Raw genomic sequence first — 18,445 nt, 5'->3', positions numbered from 1 at the left:
ACCTCAGTGGATTGAAAATAGAGATCAATAGTAGAAAATCCTCAAATATTTGGAAACTAACACACCTCTAAGTAATCTATGGAATGAATAATTGGATTTCTATATACTAGCAACAAGTGGAAATTGAAATTTAAAAACAATTCTATTTACACTATTACAAAAATTATGTAAAATTTAAGGATAAGTGTGAAAAAAAGTGTAAGACCTGTACACTAAAAACTAGAAAACATCGCTGAGAAAAATCAAAGAAGACCTAAGCAAATGGAAAGACGTGTTAATCTTTAGTGTCTCGTCTTTGCAGCACTAATTTAACTACTCAGCTTTTTCCTCTGAGCTTTCTGGTTGTTGGTTGTGAATTTGTTGAATAAGCAACCTTCAAGTAAGTGAACTGTTACTGTATAAAGAAAGTAGATAAAAAAACCCAAAAGTGATTAAAAAGAGAGTTTGGAATAATTTAGTAGTGAGAAACACATCAAAACCTACTCTGATTATAACTGTTATCAGTCAAAATAGAGAGCCCTTCGCGCCCCGTGACCTGTGGAAATCATTCATGGGAAGGGCTGGCGGAGGAATGGGAGGTGGTGGGATGTTCTCTGCATTGATTATAGGACTAGAAGATTGGCCAAAGTTGTCTCTTTTTTCCCTTTGTGAATTAGTTTAATTTTTCTCTCCTCACCTATGGAGGAGGCATTTCCCCTTTCCCAAAACCAGGTTTAAGGTATTTCATATTTCCTTAGTCATCAGCTTTAATGTTAAGCCTCACAAATTTAGAATAAAGAAATTGCGACTTGACATAATGAACATACGGATTTTGGCATATTGCATTTTATTGCTTTCAAATATAGAATTAAAAAAATGGAATAAACAATAGGCCATGTCTAGTGAAGAATTCTATAAACTGGTTAATGAGCACAGAAGGAACATTTAGTCCTTGCTCCTACACCAATGTAGCTTTTAACTCCTTCCTTCCAGCAACTTCTGTCTGCAGTACTCCACGTTAGGAGACATTTTTAAAAATTCTATTTCTGCTTTTCTAAATCCAAGGGCACAGTACAATTGTCCATTACTCAGATCCCTCCTCCTCCCAGCACCTAGCATGGGATTTCTTTACGTCATCTGTTTTTAAAACTACTGTTCTAAATCACAATTCGAAAATGTCTCAGTCTAAAATTTAGAGTTCCATTAGGAAGCTTCCTGGACATCTGTTCAGTGCCCACTTCAGGCTCTCCTGTCACCTAAGACAATTTCGTAAATCAAATTCACGACGTGCTTGGTAGCTGCCTGGGTTCCCTTTTTAACCACGGCCACAGGTTGTGCGGGCGGCCAGGCCTCCGGGAAAAGGCTGTAGCCGCGGAGGAGGAGAGCTGGGCGCCAGGCCCGCCGCGGACACCTGTTTCGGGCGCGGCCGCGGCGGCGGGAAGAGAGCGCGCAGCGAGGGGCGCGTGTAGGCGAACGCGCACGCACACGCGCGCCCGGCCGCCCCGGGACGAGGAGGGAGAGCGTTTGCAGGAGACGCGGACGTGGGGAGGGGGTCGCCACGTTCTCAGAGGCCGCCTGGGTTACATAAGCGAGCGGGGCGAGGAGGGGGCTTCGCGAGCGCCGGGACTCAGGCCGTGCCCGCCCCGTCCCCGCCTCTGCCCGGGTGGGGTTGTGGCCCGGCGGGACCGGCCGCCCACGCCGCGCGGGGGACACCGCCCCAGCCTTGCGCCCGCCCTTGCCAGTGGTACCCGCGGCCCGGAGCGGCCGCCCCCAGACGCGCGGGGCTCTTGGCGGAGGCGGCGGCCGCGGTTCCGCCGCTGGGCTCCGGGCAGCGGAGCATTCTCTCGCCTAGGCTTCTAACGTCCGGGCCTACGGCGCCGCAGCCCGGTGGCTATGAGCCCCGAACCGGTCCCGCCGCCGCCGCCGCCGCCCCAATGCCCCGGCTGCGACTGCGGGGAGCCTTTCGCCAAGCGCTTGGAGAAGGGCGACGAGGCCTTCCGCGCCGGCGAGTATGAGATGGCAGCGGAGCTCTTCCGATCGATGCTGGCCGGGCTGGCGCAGCCCGACCGCGGCCTGTGCCTGCGGCTGGGGGACGCGCTGGCCCGCGCGGGCCGGCTCCCCGAGGCCCTGGGCGCGTTCCGCGGCGCCGCGCGGCTCGGAGCGCTGCGGCCGGACGAGCTGGGGGAGCTGGCGGGCAGCCTCGCGTGCGCCCTGGGCCAGCGCGAGTGGCGGCTGCCGGCTGGGAGGCCGGGCCGCGCCCCCCAGGAGCCGCGTGGGGAACAGCCGGCCTCGGCGCCCGTCGCGCCCGGTGACCTGCTGGGCTGTCCGCGCTGCCAGCGGCTGCTCCACAAGCCGGTGACCCTGCCGTGCGGGCTGACGGTGTGCAAGCGCTGCGTGGAGTCGGGGGCCGGCCCGGCTGCAGGCTCGGAGAGTCAACGTGGTGCTGAGCGGCCTGCTGGAGAAGTGCTTCCCGGCCGAGTGCCGCGTGCGCAGGCTGGCGGGCCAGGCGCGGGGTCTGCAGCGCCAGCAGCAGCCCGAGGCCGCGCTGCTCAGGTGCGACCAGGCTCTGGATCTGGGTAAGTCGGCCTTGGGAGCTGGCCCGCCAGCCTTGCCTACCTGTCGAGCAGCAGGGGTGGACGTCGAGAGCTTTTTTCAGGCTTAGGGGTTATTTTCTTCCGAAGGTGGTAAGGTCAACCAGCAACCGGGGTGGCTGGTGTCAGGGGCCAGCTGCGCCCCACTGGTCCCGTCTTTCACAGAATCTCCGCATCCTTCCTGAGTAGCTCTGTGAGGCCAAGACTGCCTTTCGCTCCCATCTCCGCTGTCTAGAAGTGGGAGGATGACCAAGTGTTTTTATTTGCCCTGCAGGAAAATGCAAATAACTAACACCCTAGAGGCGCACAAACGGAGTGCCTTGTGATGTGGCAGGATTTGCTCTGGGGGTTTCAGCTAAAGAATCCAGGAAGGATCCCCTTCCGTTCTGCTTTTATTACTTGTACATTCTCTCTCAAAGGGCATTAGATGTTGTTATGGTGTGATTAGCTTATTAGTTATATTAACTAGTGTGTGTGTTTAATTTTTAAAATAACTAAAATCTGTGACCAGCACCAGGCTCTCTTTTACCCCTCCCCCCACCTGTTAAGAATATGTAATTTAAAAGACCAAACTTCCTTTTGCTACAGGTTATGTATGATTTAAATCACTAGCCAAGGAGACTTGGTTTAATTTTTTGTTACTAAAAGAATCTTGTGTGCTGTAGTCATTATGCATTTTATTTTAAATTTAGAGTTAAGGTTTTCCCTTTTAGAGGGCGCACCTATATTTAAATTGAGGGATTCATTGTTGGAGTAGAGCAGTGAAATTGCGTTTTATATAACAAGTATTCTGTACCATTTTTGCAGCCAATATATTCATACTTTAGCAGGCTGTATATTTTTGAATTTTCATCTATTTTGTTTATATGTAGCATGGAGCAGCACTGTCCAGTGGAAATACTGTGTAAGCCACATATGTAATTTTAAATTTCTGGTAGCCACATGTAAAAGGTGAAAAGAAGCAGGTGAAATTTATCTTAATATTTTTTAAACCTATACATCCAATATATTATTTCAACATACCTTCAATGTAAAAAATGGAGATTTTACTAAAAAAATCAAATGCATTGTGTATTTTACATGTACTGCCTATCCCAACTTGGATACAAAATTTTCATCAGAAATACTTCCTTTATATTTCAATTTCATAAAACTTAGAGTTGAAAAAGTAGATTGGCGTATTGAAATTGTTCCAAATTAAAAGTTTTCCACTAGTCAATAGAGTATTAGCTTTTAAATTTAAATTTCAATTAGTTAAAATTAAAAAGTCAGTATCTCGGTTCCTCTGTTGCTGCAGCCCCATTTCAGTTGCCCAGTAGCCACACGTATCTAGTGGCTACTGTCTTAGACAGTAGAAGTATAGAACTTTTAAAAACAGTTGTTGGGGAGCCTGGGTGACCCAGTCAGTTAAGCATCTGACTCTCGATTTTGGCTCAGGTCATGATCCTAGGGTCCTGAGATCAAGCCCAGTGGCAGGCTCTCTGCTTAGTGGGGAGTCTGCTTCTCTCTCTCTCTCTCTCTCTCTGCCCCCCCCCCGCCCCTCTCCCCTCCGGCCCCTTCCCCTGCCCATGCTCTCTCTAAAATAAATAAATCTTAAAAATAAATAACAGCTGCTGGGAATGAAGATCACAATACAAACTGTTGGAGAAGATGGAGATGAGCACTATCATATGCTGCAGATGAGTCTGCAAATTATACACCTGGAAAATTGTTTAGTAGTACCTGAAATGTTAAATATGACCTTTGGCTGAGCAGTTTCAATAAGGTTCACATATATGTGCACTGAAAGAATGTACACGAATATGCAAGTTTATATCCTTATGTAGAGATAGCCCTGAAGTGGAAGCAACCCACATCTCCAATAAGAATGCAATGAGTGACTGAATTATGATGCCTTTTGGAATACTATACAGAAAGAAAGTAAACCAGCTACAGTTACTACAATGTGTACAAATCACAAACATAATGTTGGGTGAAAGAAACCAGACTCAAAAGCATTTTTACCGTGTGATTCTATTTATGTCTAAATCCAAACAGGCAAAATTATATAGCATATTGTAAGTGAGGGCAGTGGTTACCTTTGGGAAAAAAAATATTAGCAGATTGAGTCCAGTGATACACTTGAAACACATCACGGTCAAGTAAAATGTTCATTTAATCCTTGTGTATCAACCAATGTAATTCACTACATCTACAGAATAGAGAAAAATCATACGACCACAATGAGATACCACCTCACACTTGTGAGAATGGCTAAAATTAACAACTTAGGAACCAGCAGATGTTGGTGAGGATGTAGAGAAAGGGGAACCCTCCTACACTGTTGGTGGGAATGCAAGCTGGTGCAGCCACTCTGGAAAACAGTATGGAGGTTCCTCAAAAAGTTAAAAATAGAGCTACCCTATGATCCAGCAATTGCACTACTAGGTATTTATCTAAAGGATACAAAAATAGTAATTCAAAGGGGGCACATGTGCCCCAATGTTTACAGCAGCAATGTCCACAATAGCCAAACTATGGAAAGAGCCCAGATGTCCATTGACAGATGAATGGATAAAGGCAACGGTATATATATGGTGGAATATTATTCAGCCATCAAAAAGAATGAAATCTTGCCATCTGTAATGACATGGATGGAAATAGAGGATATTATGCTAAGCGAAATAAGTCAGAGAAAGAAATACCATATGATTTCACTCGTGGAATTTAAGAAACAAAACAGATGGATACAGGGAAAGGGAAGGAAAAGTAAAATAAGATAAAAACGGAGGCAAACCATAAAAGACTCTTAACTATAGGAAACAAACAGGGTTGCTGGAGGGGAGGTGGGTAGGGGGAAGGGATAATTGAGGGATAGGCATTAAGGAAAGACCCTTGATGTAATGAGCACTGGGTGTTATATGCAAGTGAAATAATGACTAAATTCTGTCCTGAAACTAATAATATACTGTGTGTTAACTAAATTGAATTTAAATTTACAAAATCTGTAGCAATCATCGTAATGATAAAATACTGAATGTTTTCCCACTGAAGGAAAAGCTGACAAGGGTGTTCACTGCCATCACTGCCATTTTGCACTGTATTAAGATTCTAGCTGATGCAACAAGGAGAAAAGAGGTATTGAGATTGGAAAAATAAAATATTATTTGTAGATGACATGTTGCAGTACATAGGAACTTCAGAGGAATATTTGAACTATTAGAAATTATAAGTGAATTATCAAGGTTGTTGACTATAAGGTTGATACAGAAAGATCAGTGATAATTATATATACTTAGTAAAAAACAAAATAGAAAACCCATTTATGTAACCAAAAAATTCTTCGGAGTAAATCTTGAAATACCTGAAAGTTGTTCAAGACCTCTATGCTGAAAATACAAAACACTTCTGCAAGAAATTAAATAAGCAGAAAGATGTATGATTTCCATGGATTGCAAAACTCAGTATTGATAAGATGTCAGTTCTGTGCATATTGAACTATAGATTCAGTGCATTCTCAGTCAAAATCTCAGCTAATGGTTTTGGTAGAAGTTGATGAATGGCCACACAATAATGAGGAAAAATAACAAAGCTGGAGAACTGATACTGCAAGACACTGAGGCTTAGTATAATACAGCTGTAGTAATTAGTACAGAGTTTTATTGGCCCAAGTATAGACACATAGAAAAGGACTCTCATGTATAGTCACTTGGTTTGTTACAAAGATGCCAATAGAGTTAAATGGGGGGAAAAAGTCTTTTAAATAGTCTAAGTCTGTTGCTCATCCATTTGGGAAAAAATGAACCTAGATGCCCATTGCATATCATACATGGAAATTATCAGAGATCTAAAAAAATCAATATTTTCATGAACTTAGGGGAGGTGATACTTTTTAAGACAAAAAGCATAACCATACAGGAAAAGATAGTTAAATTTGATTTATTTTTTAAAAAAGATTTTTAAATTTGTTTATTTGACAGAGACACAGCGAGAGAGGGAATACAAGCAGGGGGAGTGGGAGAGGGAGAAGCAGGCTTCCCGCTGAGCAGGGACCCCAATGCGGGGCTCAATCCCAGGACCCTGGGATCATGACCTGAGCCAAAGGCAGATGCTTAACGACTGAGCCACCCAGGTACCCCGATAAATTTGATTTAATTAAAATTAACTTCTGTTCCTCAGAGATCCCCCAGAGTGAAAAGATGATGGGTATTTGTAATACATATCTAGATGAGAATGTCGATTCAGAATATTGAAAAGGATGCCTATAGTTCAAGAACAAAAAAGGAAGTCTGTCTAAATAGGTAGAGTTGAACAGATGCTTTGTAAAACTAGGTATCAAAATGGGCAGTAAATATATGAAAGAGTGCCCAATGTAATTACTGATCAAATGCAAATTTAAACTAAAGATATTAAAGCATACCTGAAAACGAAAAAGAGTAACCATATCTAGCTTTGGCAAGTATTGGAAGCAATCGGAACTCTTACATTGCTGGTGAAAGCACAAATTGGGGCAAGTTGAATATGTTTGGAAGTACCTACTAAAGCTAAATGTAAACATAACTTCTGGCACAGTATTTCCACTTTTGAGTATATGCCAAATGGAAATTAATGCTTATGCCCAAGAAAAGACATAGAAGAATCTTCAATGCAGCTTTATATATATATATATATATATATATATATATATATATATATATATATATGTTTGCCAAAAACATTTAGATAACAACCTGTCAGTAGAGTAAGTATTTAAATCAAGTCATACAGTGTATTATGCAGCAGGGTTTTTTTAATTTTTATTTTACTATGTTATATTAGTCACCATACATTACATCATTAGTTTTTGATGTAATGTTCCATGATTCACTGTGTATAACACCCAGTGCTCCATGCAGAACATGCCCTCCTTAATACCCATCACTGGGCTAACCCATCCCCCCACTCTCCTCCCCCCTAGAACCCTCAGTTTGTTTTTCAGAATCCATAGTCTTTCATGGTTCGTCTCCCCCTTTGATTCCCCCCCCCTTCATTTTTTCCTTCCTACTATCTTGTTTCAGAGGTACAGCTCTGTGATTCAACAGTCTTACACAATTCACAGCGCTCACCATAGCCCATACCCTCCCCAATGTCTATCACCCAGTCACCCCATCCCTCCCACCCCCCACCACTCCAACAACCCTCAGTTTGTTTCCTGAGATTAAGAATTCCTCATATCAGTGAGGTCATATGATACTTGTCTTTCTCTGATTGACTTATTTCGCTGAGCATCATACCCTCTAGTTCCATCCATGTCGTTGCAAATGGCAAGATTTTGGGGTTTTTTGATGGCTGCATAATATTGCATTGTATATATATACCACATCTTTATCCATTCATCTGTTGATGGACATCTTGGCTCTTTCCATAGGCAGCAGGTTTTTTTTTTTTTTTTTTTTTTTTTAAAGAGAGACATACAGCACTATGGAGAAATCTCACAGAATGATGGTGACAGATACAAAAGAATACATTCTATTTATATAACCCCATGTATAAGTTCAGAAACAGGTGAAAGTAATTCATGTTGATAGAAGTCAGAATGGTGGTTACCTTTAGGAAAGGTGTACTACCTGGGAAAGTGCAAAGGAGCTTTCTTAGGTCCTGATCTGGGTAGTAATCACTCAGGTGTATATATATATATAAAAGTTCAAGATACACATTTATGATTTGTAGCCTTGACTTTGTAAGTCCTACATCATTTTGAACAAATAAACCGTGAGGAGTACTGCCATTTATTCTTTCTATTCACCAGGACCACTACTTAGCTGACATTGCTTTGTGTATCAAGTCATTCAACTCTTCATAAATAACACTTGTACAGTTCTCTACTTCTCATCACTGCCCACTCATTTGACAGATCTTACAGTTGTAACTCTAGCTCCCAGCATGACAATGACCCTGGGTTGCAGTTGGAGGAGAACAGTCTTTGATTAACTCTAAACACAAATGTAGAGAGTAGACTCTCTCTTCTTTTCCTCACAAAGCCTGGTTCTCAAACTGTACTCTGACTCCTTTCCCCATTTAATTGATCAACTGTTTGGATATTTTTGTCAGTTTCTTGGAAGGTGCACACGTGTGTTTTTCTTCCATAAGCTGTCTCCCCACAAATAATTTTAAGGTGCTTTATCTCTTCCATTTATTTTTTGTGATTCCTCCATAAATTCAGTTTTATTAAGCTTAAGGCTTAATGCTTAGGAAATGTGTAGAGATTTATTTGAAATGTTTTAAAAGATTAAATTATAAAGTTCTGGCTTCATAAATGGATTGCCAGATGGTGGAAGTCAACAAAGAAAACAGTTTGATTCATTCAGTGTCTGGATGGGAAGTGACTGTTTTGGACTTCAGTAAAAGTAGCCTTTAGAATGGTGAGGAGTAGAGGCTTAACTGCCTTCATTAGAGAAGAATGATTAAAAATAAATGTAAATGAAGAGTGTTTTTAACTCCAAAAATTTTGTCAAGATCAATTAAGCTAACACAAGTGTAAGCAAAGAGATAATGAAGAAAACATTAGTGAAACAGAAAAAAATTATGTTGGTTAAGAAGTCAGAAGCTGGTTCATTACAAAGACCAATAAAAGAAACAAATGTTTGGCAAATGTGATGAAGAAAAAGCAAAGCACAATTAGGATCAGGAATGAAAAAGAAGCACAATTGCAGATATAAAAGAACATAACAGATTTTAAAGCCTATATAAAAAGGACAATTTTAAGGAAACTATAAATTATCAAAATTGACCCAAGAAGAAGTAAAAGCCTGACATTGGCCAATAACCACAAACAAAATAGAAGTGCTACTCAGGGCTTTTTCTTTTGAAAAAGACCCTAAGGTCAAGCAAATTTTAACAAGCTTTCAAGGCAGATTAACTTTCATCTTATTTCAGATCGTGGAGAGATATGGGAAATTTTTCATTTAGTTTTATAAGATTAGTGTAGTTTTGATACTATAATCAATTAAGCTTTGACAGGAAAAAAATTACAGGCTAGTCTTACTACCTACATAGTTGCCAAAATCTTAGTTAAATTTCTTAGTATCTGAATCCAGCAATATAGTAAGACTTAAGATCAAGATGAGCTTATCCCAAGAATATGAGGATGTTTCAGTATTAGGCAAATTGTTCAATGTAATTCCCTATAAGGACAGATTTAAGGAGATAAACTCCAAGTAATCTCTCTCCTGCTGAAAGAGCATACTATAAAATTCAGCACCCACTTGTTATAATGCCTTCTTAGAAAACTAGGAATAGAAAGAAACTTAACTAATTTGATAAATATCCTCTGTCAGGAGCTTACAGTAAACATATTTCATGTTAAAACATTCCACATTTCCTTTTATAATTCAAGAATAAGAGAAGAAAAATGTCTGCTATCACTACTGTTACTTCAATGTGGGAATGAAAAGAAACACAAGGAATAAAACCTCGCATGCCAGGGTCAAAGCTGATTGTTTTCACATGATATGGTTGTTTAGAGGATTCAAGAGAATCAACTCTTGGCAAAGTAGGAACAAGGTGGGAGATCTTCATTCTCACCCCATTTGCAGCAGGTGTATTTCTCAAGCTCAAACTATAGTTCTAGCAGCATTTTGTTTTTGGGATTTCCAAAAGTCTCTATAAAGTTTATTTCTGTATTTGCAAATGTATTTAATTGTGCATTTGAGGAACTTTTACTTAGTCTTCAGTTGGAAATGATTAATCTGTAATTATGTTTACTATATGACATACTACAGAGACAAATATGAGAAGAATCTAGTAGAATTCTATAAAGAACTTATAAGCAATAAAATGCTCAATTTAAAATCATATGCTTGTGAATTGACATCGTATTTCATATTCCAAGATGAAAAACATAAAATCTCATTACAGATCATAACCAGCACATGAACATTTTCAATTTATTTTGATGCTAGGGGACACTAACTTTGAACTTTAAGGAAAATGTTGTCCCTTCCCCCAAAGAATTCCATTCTTCTAATTAGTAGAACTGTATTACAAAAAAGTACTAAATTATTAGTTATTTTTAAATTTTGCCAATAAAAATTTTGTGAAAATTTGTTTTCTTGTTATATAAGTACCTGTACAATATCCTCAAGTTTCTTCCTGGCCTACAAAACCTAAAATACTTACTGTTTGGTTTTTTGCAGAAAAAAGTTGTTGATCCTTACTCTAACCAGTCCATGTCATTTTAAAAGATTCAACGTTTATTGTTAGATTCTCCATTTCTGCCATATCTTTGCTCGTTTCCCACCTTTTTTCCTTGTCAGACCATCTCTCTGTTACACATATGTAGCAATAACAGAGTCGTAAGTAGCGCCCCCATGTCTTGATGTAATATCCTTTTGCATGAGTTCTATTATGCACACTTGCCCACTTCCCTACATAAACTAGACGTGGTGGCATTTGGAAAGTACCAAGTGGCTAGTTTGAGAGAGAGTCAAGGTCTAGGTTCTGGAGCAAACTGAAATGGGTATTAGGTAGAGAAATAAGAACACATTAGGTACTTAGACTATTTATCAATTAAAATGCATGCTGTAGCTCTATTGGAAAGATCCTGCAATGAGCGTAGGTAGAGTGAACCAGGTCCCAGCAGGATGAAAATGGCTGTGATGGTTCTGCTTTCATAAGCTCTGGCTTTGTCACCTTTCCATGGTACCTTGCCAAGTCAAGGACTTCACATACTACTTATCAGCTCATAGAGTCACTCTTGGATTCTGTGTAGCGAAGCTTATCTCCATAGTCTCATATGAGCAGTTCTCAAGCTGTCTTCTGTTTGAGGAAATTTTTTTCCCTTTCCTTTCTCACTTAAGAGAACATACTGTAGGTACATTTATGATGATAAGTCCACATCCATGCAGTTGTATAAGAAAACAAATTATACATTCTTTTGTTTCTTGAGTATGAATTTCCTTGTATACTTTCAAGAAAGTTATTTTATCTATTTTTTAAAGATTTTATTTATTTATTTGACAGAGAGAGAGAGCACAAGCAGGGGGATTGGCAGGGAGAGGGAGAGGGAGAAGCAGGTTCCCCACTGAGCAAGGAGCCCGATGCGGGACTTGATTCCAGGACCCTGAGATCATGACCTGAGCTGAAGGCAGACACTTAACCCACTGAGCCACCCAGGCGCCCCTCAAGAAAGTTATTTTAAATCTTTTCATTTTTAATACCTAGTTATAGCATTAAGATTATTCAGCATTTACTCATTATTATTGCAGATAATGTTGTGCCTAGTGTGTTCGGCAGTCTGTTTTTCTTGGTGTGTTTTGAAGTCATGTTAATACTCTTTCTGTTTTCCTGAGAGAAGCTATGTAAAATATACTTCTCAAGCTATTAAACCACATATGATTTGAGGGAGTATTTATTTTGCCTTTATGTTTATTTTCCACTTTAAGATTCTTAGTGACTTGAAGATTTATTTTTAAATGTAGTCATTTTAATTTTTTTCTCTTGCCCATGTCTTTCAGCTCCTAGAGATAATTCATTATTGCTGCTGCGAGCAGAGTTATATTTAACCATGAAGAACTACGAGCAGGCTCTACAGGATGCCAATGCCGTTTGTCAGAATGAACCTCTCTTGACTAAGGTATTTGACTAAGGTATTGGTTGGCTTTGGAGATAATAAATGTAAGTTTATGGGATTTTCTTAAGAATAAATGAAGATGATTGTGATTAGGTACCTACACACAATGTACATTTCCCTCATGATAGTAGTCTAAATGTAGCAATCCACTTCATAATAAACCAACTCAGTTTAAGAGACCAAAAAGTCTCCCAATGGGATTTAGTTAAGAAACACTAATTTAGATTACTTTTAGGAGATATTTAGCTGAATAATATGCCTTTTTAGTAAACAAATAAATACATAAACACAATGATAAAATTGTATAATTTGTGAGTAAAGGGAAATGTTTAAAATTACACGTTAGTAAGATCATATAATAATCATGATTAACAGTTGGGCCCTAATATGCATGGAACATACAAATGTTGTTAGTGAAAGGATGAATGTTTTGTATGTATTTTGGGATAATTTTAGTCTGTGTTGGAAAGGTCTAATATTTCTTTCTGTGATGACACAAAATAAGCTTTGTTAAAATAATAATGATAGCTTAAGTTGTCACTGAAGATTAAGAAGCGAAACAATAAAAGTTGTAGCTTTTTTCATGAATCTCTGGATTTTAAAACCCAAAAGAGATTTTAAAGTTTTAATGAACTTGTAATGAAATTAACATGGATCACATGCTCTATTAGCTAGTAAGTAAAAATATTTTGTCCCTCTATATTACTGTTTATCATTTTTGTTTTAGAAACATTGAAGAGGCATTAACCCATGTTAATAGAAAAGATGGACTTCTTTCCTTCCTTTTATCCAGCCTTCCATTCTTCAAAAGAAAAATGTTTTCAGCTTAGATTAAGTGTTAAATTGGAATTGGGGATGAGCCTAAGGATGGGAAACAAATGTTTGTTGGACCAAGCCCAGAAATCTGTTTTTTGCTTGCTTGCTTCACTAAAAATATTTTCTCTTCCTTTTTCTGATGACTTTTCTCCTATCCCTTGATCTATTAATCTTCTAAAGTAATTTCTGTCAGTAATGATTGAGCCTTAATTGTTATGAATTATAAGTTTAGTATTTCTGAATGACAGAAATTGCATTGCCCTATGAGGCTGTATTGCCCTATGAGGCTAGTTTCTGTATTGCCCTATGATGCTAGTTTCTTCTCCACAGTACTGATTTTTTGAGGTAAAAACTTGGCAGTGTGTCTGTGATGAAAGACAGGCTTAGTGGGTGCCTGGGTGGCTCAGTCGGTTAAGCGGCTGCCTTCGGCTCAGGTCATGATCTCAGGGTCCTGGGATCGAGCCCCATGTCGGGCTCCCTGCTCAGTAGAGAGCCTGCTTCTCCCTCTCCCTCTGCCTGCCTCTCTGCCTCCTTGTGCTGTCTCTGTCCTGTCAAATAAATAAAATCTTTAAAAAAAGAAAAAAAAAAGAAAGACAGGCTTAGTTACTACAAAGTTACATCAAGAACTTTAACTGTAAGAGAACCAGCAAATGAATTATTAGCTTTTGGGATTTGGGTTATGTCTTTAGTGTTTATTGCAAATCTATGGACCTCAATTCTTGATAATGCCTAGTGAAGAACAGCTTTAGTGGAAGTATACCCTGATAAATCAATTTAAGGTAATGAAGGATAGAAATTTGTTTCCAGGTTAATGTTATAACAACTAAAGGATTAGGGCAGAAGCGACATTGGAAAGTAAGTTGAAAGGACTGAGGGAAGGATGAAGTTGTCCAACTGTGGCTGAGATGATACGGAAGCACTTGTGGAACCAACTTCGAGTCTTCAGTTGGGGACTACTATACCAGTGTGTTTTGTCCAAGCAAACTGTCCTTTCAAGCCATCTGTCATGGCTGATACTGATTCACAGCTTTTGGTGCAAATGGAGATAAGTCAGTGCTAACAAAATATTTGCCCATATCCAGAAATATAAATAGGCATGTGATAAGTTTGATCTTATTCAAATGGGTAAGCATACCTGTGCTTTTTAATGCTCATAGAATCCTATCCTGGTAAAATAAGTCTCAATAGATTTCAAATTACTGAAATCTTGAAGAGTATGCTCTCTGACAATAGAATGAAAAGAGTAATTGATGATAATAAAACATCCAGGAAATCCTTAAACTTGTTATTTAATTAGATTACCTCTAAAAATCCATGGAACCAAGGAGAAATCACAAAGGAAACTAGGAACTATTTTGAAATCACTGATAATAAAAGCCCATTACATCTAATTCATCATATGCAGCTAAAACCATTCTTTGAGGGAAATTTATAACATTAGTAAATTATTAAAGAAGTAAGTTCTCAAAAGAGTGATCTGTTTCCTCCTTAAAAAACTAAGAAGAGCAAATTAAAATAAAAGTAAGTAGAAAGAAATAATATGAGATAGGAGTCAATACATAGAAAACAGAAAAACAATAAAGAAAAGTCAATGAAACAAAACCTGTTTTGAAAAGATCAGTGAAATTTATATACCTCACAAGACTAATCAGGAAAAAAGAGAAAAGGTACAGATTACTAATATCAGGAATGAAAGAGGAGATATCACTATATATCCTACAGACATTAAAAGGTTAAAAAAGGAACCATTTTATGAACAAATTTATACCAGTACATTCAACAACCTAGAAGTTAACAAACTCCTTGAAATATACAAACTACCAGTGTTCATTCAAGAAGAAATAGAGAACTTCAATAGCTTTATCTTTCTTTAGAGAAATTGAAGTTGTAGTTAACCACCCTCCCCTCCAAAATATCAGGACCAGATGGAATTACTGATGAATTCTATCACACATTTAGGAAGAAATAATGCCAATCCTTCAAAGATTCTTCTGGAAAACAGAAAAGGGGGAACACTTATTATATGAGAACAGCATTATTGTGATAACAAAACCAGGCAAAAAACTTTAAACAAACAAACAAACAAACTTTACATTGATACCTCTCATCATCTCATTTGAAAATCAATTTGTATTGACAGACTGAAAAAATGCAATAAATGAAGATAAAGCACTTGATAAAATTGAACACCCTTCATGTTAAAAACTTTGTATGAACTAGAAATAGCAGGGGCCTTCCTCAATCTGAAAACCACTGTCTATGAAAACCCTTACAGCAAACATCATACTGAATGGTAGGAAATGGAATGCCTTTCTGCTAAGACCAAGAAAAATAAAAGGTGTTTGCTTTTACCACAATAAGATACTGGAGGTACTAGCCAGAATGGTAAAACAAAACCAAAAACAAAAAAGAAAAGAAATAATGGAAAGGAAAATGCAATACTGTCTATTCACAGTTGACATAATTGTGAGGAAATCTCAAGAAATTTACAAAAAGCTTGCAGGATACAAGGTGGTATGCAAAAGTGAAACCAGTCATATTCTACTCAGCAACAAGAAACAATTATAAAAATGAAATTTTAAAAATAATACTGTTACAATAGTTTAAAAAAACATGACATACTTAGGGATAAGGTTAACAAAGTACCTACAAGATTTATATACTGAAAACTACAAAATATTACTGAGAGAAATTTAAGTATCACTTAAATAAGTATAAATGTGTACCAGGTTCAGAATACTCAATGTTAGTAAGACGACAGATTCCCTAAAAAACAACAGTTCCAATTAAAATTCTGGTATTCTTCTTTGCAGAATTTGGCAAATTGGCTTTAAAATATACATATATGTATGTGTGTATATGTATATACACACACACACACGTTTATGGAAATACAAGGGACAGAAGAGCCAAAACAATTTTAAAAAAATAAGAATGGAGTTGCAGGCAATACACTGCCTGATACCAAGACTTACTATAAAGCTATGGTATTGAAAACTGTGTAGATTACTAAAACAGAAGACAGTAAAGGAATAGACCTACACATAAGTGGTGAATTTGTTTTTTACAGTAGTGCAAAGATAACTCTATAGGAAAAGAATAATTTTTTCATTTTTTAGTAGGAGAAAATTGGATATCTATTTGCAAAAAAAAAATGAACCTCAACTCTCTCCTTACATCATATATTAAAATTAATTCAAAATGGACCATCAACTTAAACATATAGTCTATAACTAAAGCATATCTGAAACAAAATAGAAAAATCTCTGATACTTTTTGTAAAGCAAAGATTTCTTATCCAGGACACAGGACAAATTGTAAAAGAAAAAGTAAATTGGTCTTCATCAAAACTGAAAACTCTGTTCTTCAAAAGATAATGCTACAGACTGCCCCCACCGCCCCGCTCCCGGCGGCGGCCTGGGTCTGGTAGGCCATGGGGTCGGCTCCGCGCGGACCGTGATGGAGCTGCACATTCTAGAGCACCGGGTGCGGGTGCTGAGCCTCGCCCGCCCACGTCTCTGGCTCTACACCCACCCGCTCATCAAGCTACTCTTCCTTCCCCGCCGCAGCCAGTGCAAGTTCTTCAGCCTGACGGAGACCCCCGAGGATTACACGCTCATGGTGGACGAGGAGGGCTTCAAAGAGCTACCCCCATCTGAGTTCCTTCAAGTGGCTGAGGCCACATGGCTGGTGCTGAACGTGTCATCCCACAGCGGTACAGCAGTGCAGGCTTGCTGGGGTCACCAAAATTGCCCTCTCAGTCATTGTGCCGTTGGCGGAGCACCATGTGTCTGTGCTGATGCTGTCCACTTACCAGACGGACTTCATCCTGGTGCGGGAACAGGCCCTGTCCGTGGTGATCCACACACTATCCCAGGAGTTCGACATTTACTGAGAAGTGGGTGGGGAGCCTGTGCCTGTTGCCAGGGATGATTCCAGCACTGGCTTTCCCCGTTCTCAGCATGGGCCCAGCCCCACCGTGCATCCCATCCAGAGCCCACAGAATTGCTTCTGTGTCCTCACACTGGACCCTGAGACATTGCCAGCCATCGCTACCACACTCATCGATATCCTCTTCTATTCATACAGTGCCCCCAAGGAAGCAGCCTCTGGTGATACTGGACCCAGCTCCATTACTTCTTTGCCTTCTCCCTCATCGAGAGCTACATCTCCATCGTCATGGATGCTGAGACGCAGAAAAAGTTCCCCAGTGACCTCCCGCTGACCAGCTCCTCAGGAGAGTTGTGGAGAATGATGAGTGTGGGATCGTGGCCCAGATCGCAGGCCCCCTGGCTGCGGCCAACATCTCTGCCTACTACATCAGCACCTTCAACTTTGACCATTCCCTGGTGCCTGAGGATGGCATCGGGAGGGTCATTGAGGTCCTCCAGCGACGGCAGGTTGGCCAGGGCTCCTGAGGCCTCCACGCTCTCCCTTCGCCCCAGGCTTCCAGAGACTTCTCTAAGCTATTTCCTCAAGCTCTGGGATGAGCCCTCCCCACCCCCATTCCTGCCGGGGGACCCCCTCCTTCTGCTCTCTGTAGGTAAGCTGCGTGCAGGCACCGGCTCTCATGTGGACACGCATGTCTGCCCACGCAGGGGAACACGGTGCTCTGGGCTTCCTCCGGGAACCCCTCACCCCATCACTCCCTGCACGGCCTCAGCGTTTGCACATTCCCTGCCTGAGGTCCGAGCCATCACCCCTCTCAGCGCCCCAGGACAGCCGCTCCCTGGACAGGGCCCTGATTTTCGTTCTGCCTCTGGCTGGGTTGCCTTCCCTGGCCAAGTGATTCTGACAGTGCCTGCCCCTCTGGGGGGCCTCCAAGAAAAGTATTTTTACATCTTTCTCCCTTTTTTATTGACTTGTTAATAAAGGGCTTGTAGTTAAAAAAAAAAAAAGATAATGCTACAAAAACAAAACAGCAAACAGAATGGGAGAAAATATTTGCAAGACATATATCTGGTAAGCCATATATCTGTATATAGCATATATAAAGAACACTTACCAACTCAATCATAATGTAAATAACCCAGTTAAGTAATGGGCAAGGACAGATACTTCACTAAAGAAGACATAGGAATATCAACTGAACACATCAAAAGAGGCTCCACATCATTAGTCATTAGGAAAATGCAAATTAAAACCTCAAGGAGATACCACTATATACCCACTAAAATGGCTTAAACGTAAAAGAATGACCATACTAAGTGTGGACTGTGGACAAGGATGTCCAACAACTGAAACCCTTACACCACGCAGCGGGAATGCCGAACAGTACAGCCACAATGGAAGACAGTTCAGAAGTTTCTCTAAAGTTGAGCACACGCTTCCTATGTGACCTAACAATCGTGCTCTTAGTTATTTTCCCGAGAGAAGTTAAAAGATGTTAATATAATATTTATAACAGCTTAATTCATAATAGTCAAAGACTGAAAATAACCCATAGGTCCATCAACATGTAAACAGAAGT

The 18,445-nt window shown here is 40.1% G+C and overlaps 1 protein-coding gene and 1 pseudogene across 2 annotated transcripts in view; both read left to right on the top strand.

The window, feature by feature from the left end:
* Positions 1–1,458: 1,458 nt before the first annotated feature.
* Positions 1,459–18,445, top strand: part of LONRF2 (LON peptidase N-terminal domain and ring finger 2) — a 40,817-nt gene continuing 23,830 nt past the window's right edge. Inside the window, 3 exon segments of the mRNA XM_027620597.2 lie at positions 1,459–2,382; positions 2,384–2,555; positions 12,044–12,162. Coding sequence (XP_027476398.1) covers positions 1,873–2,382; positions 2,384–2,555; positions 12,044–12,162 — 801 coding nt within the window. The 5' untranslated portion in view covers positions 1,459–1,872.
* On the top strand, positions 16,435–17,493 carry LOC113936993 (annotated as a pseudogene). The gene has a single exon (XR_003524444.1). The product of XR_003524444.1 is annotated as a cytosolic arginine sensor for mTORC1 subunit 1-like (transcript).

This window comes from Zalophus californianus, chromosome 8 (genome assembly GCF_009762305.2).
Source record: "Zalophus californianus isolate mZalCal1 chromosome 8, mZalCal1.pri.v2, whole genome shotgun sequence".
NCBI classification, from domain to species: domain Eukaryota; kingdom Metazoa; phylum Chordata; class Mammalia; order Carnivora; family Otariidae; genus Zalophus; species Zalophus californianus.
The sequence above is the reverse complement of the archived record's forward strand: the minus strand, read 5'-3'. Positions and strand labels throughout refer to the sequence as shown.